Source organism: Amia ocellicauda, chromosome 4, assembly GCF_036373705.1.
Source record: "Amia ocellicauda isolate fAmiCal2 chromosome 4, fAmiCal2.hap1, whole genome shotgun sequence".
Classification (NCBI taxonomy): domain Eukaryota; kingdom Metazoa; phylum Chordata; class Actinopteri; order Amiiformes; family Amiidae; genus Amia; species Amia ocellicauda.
In genome coordinates, this window is record NC_089853.1 from 6,712,548 (window position 1) to 6,723,884 (window position 11,337).

Below are 11,337 nucleotides of genomic sequence, written 5' to 3' on the forward strand. Positions count from 1 at the left end.
GGGATAGTGGTCAAGTCTGTGGGAAGCAAACTCCCGTTCAATAAACGAAAACAACTTTCCCTCAACGGGCTTCAGCCGCAAACACAACACAGAATCAACCAGCACCTTCTGAGAACGGCTCACACTGAGACTGTAGACATCGTAATTGTACACTCTCTATAACCTACACAACAGTGGCCCCCCATCACAGTATCACGAAGGGCCACTGGAGTAACTCTGTGAAGTGCAATGTCCAGCCGTCTCCGATCCCCCTACGTTAAACACAAGGCCCACTCTGACTCACTGGAATGAAGACATGAGGGAATTTGCCACAAAAAAACAAATGAGATAAAAATACACTATAGATGAACCCAGGGAACTTCCAGGGGCCACCCTGAGGGTCTCTGAGGGACAATATGGACCCATGGGACAGATAATGAGGAACATTACAATATTATCCCTGGTCCAGCCCGTTTCATACAGATAATCTGTTTACAGACTTGTTCAGAAAGCACACTGTAGCCCTGCTCCACACTTTCTGTAGGTCCCATCACTTCGCTCTTGAATTTTAAGTTGGATAATTGCTTTTGATGCTAATTCTGAACAGTTCGCTGCCAAAATAAGTAACAATTAAAAAATCTAGACATAGAACATAACAAAAGTCTTCGTGGATCTTGAAACTGGCGAAAGTCACCAGAGAGACGACTCTGTGCCGGCGATGAAGGACGATGGAGGAGTTTTGTCCTCCGTGACCTGGTCGGAGAGGCAGTTATGGTCTTGACAGGGGGATCCGTCCGGTCCCCGAGCGGTCCATCTGTCGGTGTCTGAGGAGCAGGTCGGCGAGCAGAAGGGACGTGTCACCCGCATCCCATCATCCCACCAGGACGGGAAGCACCACATGCTAATGTGTCGTATGTTTTCCGTAAAGCTGAATTTTTTAATATTAATGGCGGTGTCTCCGGGTCGGGGGTTTCTGTCGCCCGGGTCTGCTGGGAATCGTTTGGCAGCCCTTTCATCCAGAGAAGCTGCTAACAAATAAGTTTACATCCAAGTACGGGTGTTCCCCCTCACGGCTTCCCCGACCCCACGTTGCCCGTGTTGTTTATGGGACACGTTTCCTGCCTTGTGTAGTTTTGGACGGCGCTGGGGGGTTCTGTCTCAGTTGCCACACAGACTCGGGGTGATTGATGACGGGTGCCACGGCGCAGTCTTTGAACTTGGGGAGTCTGGTTATTCTTGAAAACGGGCTCCACGCTCCAGTCTCTTGGTTTCTGCTCCAGCCGGGCTCTTGTGTTACTAAAGTCAACTCCAGCCTCCTCAGAGATTCAAACGGTTATTCTGATGAAGAAAGAAACACAAAACTATTTATTTTAAGGCTCGAATGATTATTTGAGAGCGGAACTGGAACACGATGAAAGACCACACAGCAGCCGCTCTCCGGGACCGAGTTTGAGAAGCTTCCTTTTCTTTGGGGGCGGGGATTGTACGAGTTCGGCCTCGGAGAGAGTCGCGGCGGAGTCTTCACTGCTCCGGCTTTCCCGTCCCCCTGTCCTTGTCCCGGCGCCGAGAAACTCGATCCAGAGAGCGCTATATAAAGTCACATCTGTGCTGCTGCTGTGCTGCCATGAAACGTGCCAAACAGTGTCCAGATCCTCGAGAGGCCGCAGCCGAGAAACTCCAGTACCGGTCGGGGGGTTGTTTGCTAGGAGCCTTTTCTCAGCGGCAGCGGGGGGGTGGGTGGGAGACGCGGTGAGGAGGCAGTAAATTGCAGCCGATCATTCTTCTCTGGAGCCGGCAACGAAATCAGTGTCAGTAATCACGGTCCAGGACCCACGCTGTCTATTATTCAATTAGCCAAATGCTACAATTGCATCTTGATAGCTAAAATAATTAGAGTAAAATGGTTATCCGGATGGCGTAACGAATCTGCATCAAGGTGAATAGAATAATATTCAATTGTATAAAATGTAATCTTTTAAAGGCTAATTTGGCAGTTAATGAGCTCTCTCTAGTTTGGGTAATTTATGAACATGAGGAGCTGGAGGAGGCCAGAGCCGGAGCAGAGAGAGTGAGATTTCTCTTATTTCCCTTCCTTTCACTCCTGCCATTGTTTTTTCTGTCGTTTTCTTCATTGACTGACTTCAGTATAATCAGCCCGTGGCACGTTTACTACAATGTAAATATTAGGCGGACTACTGGGCAGTGAGGAGCTTCTTGTCGCTTGTTTGTTTGATTGATTGATTTTTTTGCACATTCATATTCCTCTCTCTTTGATTGATTTGTAAACGAAAAATTCTTAGGCTGCCTACCATAGACGTCCTGGTGAAAGAGTGGTTTGTGGAGGAGCTGGCGTAGACGCATGCGCTTAAAAACACCCCATCGTGCAGCTCCATAGTTTGATGTCATTCGCAATAATGTGTCGGTCTCTCTGTGAGTTGCACCAGCCGTCGATTTCCACTCGGGTTCTCGGGTCCGTGTCTTTGAACCGATGAAGATTGGAAAATGCTGTGAATCCCAGTTGTTGGTGAACCAGAGAGTTGTCTCTGACCGCCCTGGTGAACAGAGCTCAACGCCGGAGGCTCTGCAAAGGGCTGACACACCACAAACACACCCCGCGGAGTGGGCTGTGTTTCAGAACTGGGGGGGGGGGGGCATTCACTAGCGTCTCCCTTTATCGTAAAGCGTTTTTCATAATAAGGAGGTGCGTCGCGTCGGGGGAGACAGTAATCCGCCGTCGTAAAACTCCACGGCCCCGCAGAAATAAATCATCAAAGCTCCACCCCACCCCCCCACTCCTTCCAGACAAAAACGTCCGTCCCCCATCTCATAGGCCCGAAGCTCAGAAATGAAAGGACCAGCAGGAGCGCATGGGGGAGAAGAGACGCTCTGTCTACGCACACCCTTCCTGCAAGAGCCGGGGGTGGGCCGGGGGAGCGCTGCCCTGACAAGACCCCCGAAGCATCTACACTGGACTTTACCTGGACGGCACCAGCACCATGCTCACTCTCCACGCCGGTGTAAATGTTGCCGGAAGCCGTGCTCTCGCTCCGCGCCGCGTGGGCCGCCGTCGAGCACATAATGGCTGCATTTACCCACTTGCCGTAATTGCAGCGTTTGCTCTTTAGACTCCCTTCATCTCTAAAGTGCTCCCTTCACATCCTCCAGCGAGTGAAAAGAGTGCCATACAGGGGTAATTGGTTAACAGCTGCACAGATCAAAATATTACCTTTTTCAATTTGCTTTTTTTTCCCACAACTGACAAGGATCTGAGCGAGTGAATTGAGTGCACACCGTTCTTGGTTTGTTTTCTGTATCTCTTCCCCTCCCTCTCCCCACCAGCTTCGCTAACGGGAAGCCCACACTCGAGGTGCAGGCTGTCAGCAGCGATTAGAGATCGTTAGCGCTCATTAACGCTCTTCGACGGGACACTGTGCCTGTTCTTTCCCATCCGCTGCCCAGCCAGCATCTGAGAGCCCAGTCCTGCTGCGCTGGAGCTTAAAGCCTGGTAGCGTCTCTGAGAAGAAGAAAAAACAGGCTTGATAGTCCTCCAGGAGGCTGGGCTGTCCCGCGGTTACTATCCCATCCTATTTCTATGATTATTGAAATAGAAAACACTCAAATCATCCTCGAAATTATGCTCATTTTTCCTGGTTAAATACGGTTGACAGGCTGGGTCAACTAACGCCACCGAACTGCTCATGGTTTTGGCGAGATCTTTGCCACAGATCAGACCTAAAACCCCAGAAGCAGCATGAGATTTGTTCTTGTTTGTTTCTCAACAGGGCAAGACACCGGCATCGTCCAAAATACTGCGTGTTCTTGCAAAACAAGCCAGAAAAAACAGTACCGTGAAACAATCAACAAATAAAATAAGTAACAGTGGACTCTGACTCTTAAAAGCGGGCGAGGAATTAAAACCGGCCCTGCGAGCGTTTTAACGAGCGCCGGCGACTTCCTACGCACCAGTTGGCCTCGGTGGCTCACGGAGTTGAGCAGCACTGAAGACGGGCCGAGTGTTTTAAGGGACTGCTGTGCCTTCAACGTGGTGTGATTTCTAGCTTCACAGCACAGCAGCTGACGCACGGACTGACCCCAGGGGCGCCGGCTCGCCTCCCCCACGTCGTGCCTCAGCCCCGCTCGGTGTCCAGGCGACTTTTGGCTCTTCCCCCGGCCACGCAACCTCCCCGTCTCCTTCCCAGAGCAGAAGGGCTTGACTCACGGCCATCTGTCCTGCTAGCAGATGAGCGAGCCAAGCGTTGGCAGCGCACGGGCCAAATCAGAGAGAGTTTAAGCAGATAAATAAATAAATAAAAACTTCGCTCCAAAGAGGGGAGGAAAAAAAAGCGTGAACAGAAAAATATTGCATGTAAACAAGTTGAGGGCATGTGTTTCTCACTGTAGGCAGAGCGATCGCACACACACACACAGTGAAAGAGAAGTTCCCTCAACTTCTCACTGCGAAACATCTACAAGTAGTCACCCATCCCTGCATCCAGACAGCTGCCTAAATACGAATCCCAGTGCCGCCCAAAGATAGGCTAATTCACCACCTTATTACTTGATTTAACGTCTTCACAGGTGTTAAGTTGTTGGTTATTAAAAGGTTGCACAGTCTGGCTCTCCAAACTGTGATCGTACAGGATCATTTTGGTGCAGCTGTGGTATTTTTTGATTTGGTATCGAATGGCCTCGGCTCTTGGTTGCCGGCAGAGGAGGATGCGGTGAACTCACCTGTCCCGGCCGCGGCTCCAGGCATTTGATCACCTCCTTCAGCATGACTGGCGTGTGTGGCTCCCTGGCACCCACAGAGATGCCGCTCTGGGTGGAGGCCACTCTCTCGTGTCTCCTGGCAGCGCTCCACAGCAACCTGGCCCCTCCGGAGTGGTGCGGTGGCCCCCGGACTCGGGCTCTGGAGAGCGTGCGTTGGCACAGATGTAGGGAGGGCGTAGGGTGCAGGTGGCAGGAGATGGCGACCCAAGACATGGTGCGCGCTGTGGAGACTGTGGATAGAGAGAGGAAGGTCAGGTGCTGGGGGCAGAGACGGTGACATTTCTTCTTCTATTATTATTATTTATTAATATTATTTCTTGGTAGACACCATTATCCAGGGCGACTTACAAAACATAAGAGCAATACAAAGTGCAATAATAAGAAAAGACAAAGCTTCACAGGGTCTTTAAAGGTCTAGCGATTGGATATCATTCACCATCGAAGCTTACGGAAGCAAACCGAAGTGGGACTCGCAGAGTGAGGAGGTAAATGAACGTTTACAAGACCTGGATCTGAACCAAATCAAGACTCTGACGACAAATTGGTACCAATTCGCAATGTATTTATCCTTGGTCAGAGGCTTCTCTCTACTGCCTACGAAAAACAAAGAGAGTCATCAAGTACCGTATTGTAATTTGTGATCGGCGGGCAGGTCAACGTTTTGATGTGGTCTTGACTGCTGGCTCTAATAGATACACTGTCATACCCGAGGAGAATAGATTTGTGACACTATTTCGGAAAAAAACAATACTATCTCTGCAGATATTCATCCTTTTCATTTGTGGGCAGTAAAGGCAGGAGGCAGTGGACACCATGGGGATATTCTCAGCTCTAATGGGGAGAAGGCAGGTGGTCGGCCAGCAGCTTAAACCCGTTAGGACTCAGCGTGGGGCCGTGGCTCCATTTCAAGCAGCGGGAGAGATTGGGACGGATCCACGGCCGTGTGTGTGGCTGTAGACGCTCCTGCCGCGAGGAAACCCGGAGCCACTTCCTCAATGCGTGTCTCTGTAGCGGACAGCATTAAACTCACAAAATGTGTCATTTAAAGCTGAGGCCCATGCAGAAATAACAAACCTCTGCCCGGTGCCAGGCTGTACTTAATTTTGGGGTCTATGTTTGGTCAAAAACAAAACCCAATATGATATTTTTGGGGGCTTTTAAGTGGAAAAACCTGGGAGGTGAGGCGGCTTCAGCAGGGAGTCTGATTCATTGAGAGTACAGCAACCAAACCGACTCATCAACCCTGTTTCCAACACCACCGGGCCTTTCAGCAGCACAATCCAGGATTACAACAAAAGGAAACACAAAACAGAGCACTGGATGCGGCAGACATTCAAGGCCAGACAGATTGAGTTCCTCTGAAAGATATTTTGTCACAATATTTATTGAGTATTGAGATTTCCAAGGATAGGCCTGTCCCAAGCTTCTGACACCATCCTGTTGTCCCCAGCAGTCGCACAAACGCAGCTTTTCACAGCACGACACTCGTGACACATTCACAAACACTTTAGCATTAAACTGCGCCGTGTTAAACCCACGATTTGACCCACTCAGGCATCTTCACACCGGTTTGGAAACGGTATTCCCGGCTACAGTGGAAAACATCCACTTCCAGACTGCAGTTATGAATCAATCCAAACTGGATTTACCGCAAGTCCCTCTACATTTGTAACCCAATTCACACACTGCCGCAGCTGCAGTTTGAAACGTAACAAATACAGGAATAATTACAAGGACGATGCATTTCCAATATCTTGGAGAACACACCTTATAATAAACAAACTGTGTCAGTGTGTGTTTTCACTCAGGAAGCAACGCCGCTGCACAGAAAGAGAGAAGAGAAGATCTGTGAGAATGAGAAAGCAGAGCAGAAAAAAACAAACAAAACAAAAAAAACAGTAACAGATGGCTGATATTTTAAATACAGTGCAGAGCAGCGCTGCGGTCCTGCTCGGTGGATAAAGGCTCAGGAGAGACGGTGATACGTGACGGCCATCAGCGCAGCATGACGGAGGCTTCACACCAGCCCCGGTCTCGAGCAGGGCTTTATTCATTTAGGAGAATCCACAGAGAGCCGGTGACTCACGCTGTTGTCACCCACATGTTGCACTTCTTACATTTCACAGGAAAACATCAAACACAGAGCAGGAAGACCCCAACTTATCATTATCTTTACCCTTATTATTAGCAGCGGTATTTTTATGATCGCTGTTGTCGATCCGGGAGGGCCGAGCCGCAGATATTCCCGCCGGTCCGGGCCGCGGGGTTGGGAAGCACATCTCTCCAGGATCACATGTGAGCCGCGGGTTTTTTTGGCAAACGAGGATGTGGAGATGCGCACGCCCTGGTGTCGCTCTCTCTCCCCGACTCCTCACCTTTTAAAAATACACGTACATAGATACACGGAGAGCGTGTGCTTACTCACGCGAGTCGTGACATCTCTTAAGTGATCTTATTTGTCTGTATGTATATGTATACGTCTAAATTATGTTTTGCAGAAGGAACAGTGGGATTGAGGGTGGCTGGGCTTTAGTCACAAGCAGATGACACACTCTTTAGCACCTGTTTCATGACTGAAGCCCTAGCGAATCATTCTGCATAACTTTCACATCAGCAACAGTCTGCTGTGGATAAACCTCTTTACTTCCTATGATATGCAGCTACCTTTACTAGCAAATTCTCTCTGTCCATCTGTCCATCTCTGTCTGTCTGCGCCTGGTTGTTGACACATCCCTCATTTCCTGATGATCTTAGTTTTAGTTTTTTTAATGATACAATGTAAAACAAACGACAACAAGCACACACACTGGAGAGTAACAGCACATATAATTGAGCAGTGAGGGTTGGCGCAAAAACAGAACTGGGAATCGGTCATTAATCTGCCCAACACTGAGAGCCAGTTTTATTAAATACCTTGCCCCATAATGAAACGCTGACCTTTGGCTAATGAATCATGACTACGATTTTACCGTAAGCATCCTTCCCAAGTCCATAAATCATCCCAGTGCCAGGATGCTCAGCCTACATCAGAACATGTTTATCTCCTGGTGGACGAAAACGCTGCGCTCTTGCCATGTTCTCAGGGCACTAAAACCTTCGCAGTGATTACTGTAAATCTCGTGGAAAAGAAAAGGCTATAAATTACGCCTGTTAAGTACTGCACTCGTATCAGTGCTTATCGTTTATAAACCATATCCCCTTTTTGAGGTATTTGTCCACCCCTTCGCAACGCACTCTCGATAAAATATTCATCAGAAATGCAACTGTTGAATCGAGGAGGCATCGTTAGTGGCGCTTGGCCAGACCGTTGCCGAGAACCAGTAATAGGGATGACTCCCAAGACCAGCGTAGAACAAACTACTGGAAGAACTGGGGCTGCTTAACAGGTTCCTATAGTAGGATTTCTTCCTTGGCATATCTATATTTAAAGACATGCAGCCTGTCATTGAATTAAACATTTTCACTGATTGATTAACCATAAAGTGATGTTAATACGAATGCCTACACAAACTGGTCACAAAATATTAATTTGTATTGTAGTAGGAGTAGTAGAACATAAGAACATAAGAACATAAGGCAGTGTCCAATCGAGAGCCCATTCACCCCATCCTGCTCGTTTGGTGTCCATTAATAACTAAGTGATCAAGGATCCTATCCAGTCTGTTTTTGAATGTTCCCAAATTGTCTCTTCAGCCACATCGCTGGGGAGTTTGTTCAGATTGTGACGCCTCTCTGTGTGAAGAAGTGTCTCCTGTTTTCTGTCTTGAATGTCTTGAAGCCCAATTTCCATTTGTGTCCCCGGGTGCGTGTGTCCCTGCTGATCTGGAAAAGCTCCTCTGGTTTGATGTGGTCGATGCCGTTCGTGATTTTGAAGACTTGGATCAAGTCCCCACGTAGTCTCCTCTGTTCCAGGGTGAAAAGGTTCAGGTCCTCAGTCTCTCAGTAGGACGTTCCCTTCAGACCTGGAATAAGTCTGGTTGCTCTCCTCTGAACTGACTCTAGAGCAGCGATATCTTTCTTGAAGTGTGGAGCCCACGTAGACTCCTAGGTCTTTCTCATGCGTTACTTCTTCCTGTTCTAGAAGTAGTAGTAGTAGAAGACATAGTAGTAGTATTTTCATAGTTTTTGAGAGCTTTCATGTTATAAAAACGGTACGCACGAGTTAAATAAAGATCCTAAATAAAAGCTCCTTTTGATCTACCATCTGCGTTAATTCACATTTTCGCTCATTCATACTAAATATATCAAATGACAAACAAAGCAGATGTTTTATGAATCCCATAAACCCCTCCAGAGTTGGGATTGCATTTTGATCATCAAAGAGAGGCAGACAATCTCGGCAACAAAGGGCCCACTCAGAGAGGAAAGTTTGTGGCGTGTCTCTCTCTCGCCGAGAGACGCCAACCCGGTAAGATGCATCGGCGAAGAATTAATAAAGTCTTTTTATTGTTTGTTCTCCTGTGTGCTGCACGGATTCTTCTGCAGCTAAGTGTTTTGGTAACCTTTTAGCACCTCTTGTAGCTAACAGTGTTGTCTCACCACCCACCCACCTATTCCATCTCTCTCTCTCTCCCTCCGACGGAACACCTGCATGCACTCCGTGTACATGAACCGAATTCACAGGCATGACCCGCCTGGAACTTCATTCATATGTAGTCGTGCCTTCAGGTAACGAAGACCTCTTAACCGGCACACGCTGCATATTTCCCTTCAGAAGAAGCTGTCTCGGTTCAGCAGATGGAAGGCAGGCAGTTTGTGTAAATCGAAGCAGGAGGTAGATTATCTTCTCTTTTTGATCAATCCAAACAGAAAAAAATAAAGACGTTTTCAGAAACCTTTTTTTTTGTATTACACAAATTAAAGTGAATATGATGCCATGTATTTTAACTGTTTATATCAGGGCATAAGAGGCCCATTTGTTTTAATCTCTATAAACAGACCTAGTTTTATCCGAGGAGGACAGTTTCCACTTGTTAATGGCTGTGAGAAGAAAATAGGCTGTTGTTTGCTTATTCTCCCCCCAAAAGGACTGAGAGGAAGGACACTCGTTACAAGGGAGATTGTTTTCGTTGGGAGCAGAGTCATCCCACACTATCCATGTTCATCTTCACTCGATGTATACCGTATCACTCAATAAGTGTCCTTCAAACTGAGCTCTCGAGGATCGCGTGAGATTTAGGTTATCTAAAATCATAATTAGTCAATTGGACAAATTATCCTCTTCACTTAAGCCACTCTACACAAGCAGATAATGATTTATCCACCATATTATTACAACAGTGTTTGTCAGTATTTCAGGAACAAGGATGAGCTTCCTAAATCCATAGGTCATGTATCCAGCAGTATCACATGCAATACAGTACAGATCTTAAGGAGTTTTTAGTAAGAAACAGTATTCTGCCTTAGTACATTGTGGGTTTGTTTTTTCTGAGTTATGTTTTGTAGTTTTCAGGTCGTTTTGGTTCTGTAATATGGATTTATAGTTGAACAGGCATTTACTGCCACAGCTGTCTCGTTTATGTGTGGCTTGTAAACATGCACCTTATAAATATCTAATCACTTCTTCCACCTACCATCTTGAATTGACTGCCTTCCCCTCAAAAACCTATATTTCAAACATTACTATACTAGATTAGAACTACTACTAACAACAACATCAGCGTCCAAAACAACCGACACATGTAACTCACAGCTGACCTATGATGTGGACTCAACATATTTAATTCTCTGATTTCAAGATTTAAAGAGGACAGAGTTGGGTGCCAGCAGGGAAGCGTCACATAACTGATCTCCTTCACCTCTCACAGCTTGAATGGGCTGGATGTGTCCACCTGGAGCTGCATCCTTCACACTGACAGCAATGAAAGGCAGGGTATGACTTAAACCTCACAGATCTCTCTGCGGTAGAGTGTGACGCCAATTGACAACCAATGCCTGGTTGGCTGGTGGCTGCAAAGCTAATCCTCATGGTGCACATTATATGCACATATTCAGGTACAACATATACAATAATCACAGAAGGTAGTCAGCTTGTAATCGGATACTGCGTGGGAACATCTTGCACTGGTAATAACTAAACGTGGATGTTGCATTTGTAGCCACACTGTAACACCTAAGTCTCATGCCGTCATAAAAGTATCCATCCAGGGTATTAAAAAAAAAAAAAAAACAGTGCAGCCTTCAAAACCAATTTACGTGGCAAAGATCAGCGGAATAAATCAATCACATGAATTAATATCTCGAGTGCCAACTGCACACACCTCCCACACACTGCGTACAATCCCCGCATGCCGCATCCTCACAGCCCCAGTACGGCGCACGTAAAGTGGACTTACACAGCCGGCGCAGCGGGAACACGTGTGGATCCGAGCCGAAGCGCGGCGCGTCACTGAAACGCGTCCTGCCGCGCAACACGACGAGGGGACATTGGTTCCGGATTTAATAATAATAATAATAATAATGTAACGGCACTGTTCCCGTGCTTGGCGGGTTATTGTAGAACTGTCAAAATCTGAGAAAATAACTGTTAATACATAAATGCGTTTGTGTTCGTTGTTGGCCTAACGGATGCACATTGTATATCTACTG

The 11,337-nt window shown here is 47.2% G+C and overlaps 1 protein-coding gene across 1 annotated transcript in view; it reads right to left on the reverse strand.

Annotated features, from left to right (window-relative positions):
- mettl15 (methyltransferase 15, mitochondrial 12S rRNA N4-cytidine) overlaps positions 1–11,073 on the reverse strand; it is a 76,529-nt gene extending 65,456 nt beyond the window's left edge. The window contains exons 1-2 of the mRNA XM_066700776.1: positions 11,010–11,073; positions 4,711–4,979 (exon numbers count right to left, since the gene is read on the reverse strand). Coding sequence (XP_066556873.1) covers positions 4,711–4,962 — 252 coding nt within the window. The 5' untranslated portion in view covers positions 4,963–4,979; positions 11,010–11,073. The remainder of the gene's footprint in view (positions 1–4,710; positions 4,980–11,009) is intronic.
- Positions 11,074–11,337: the final 264 nt, after the last annotated feature.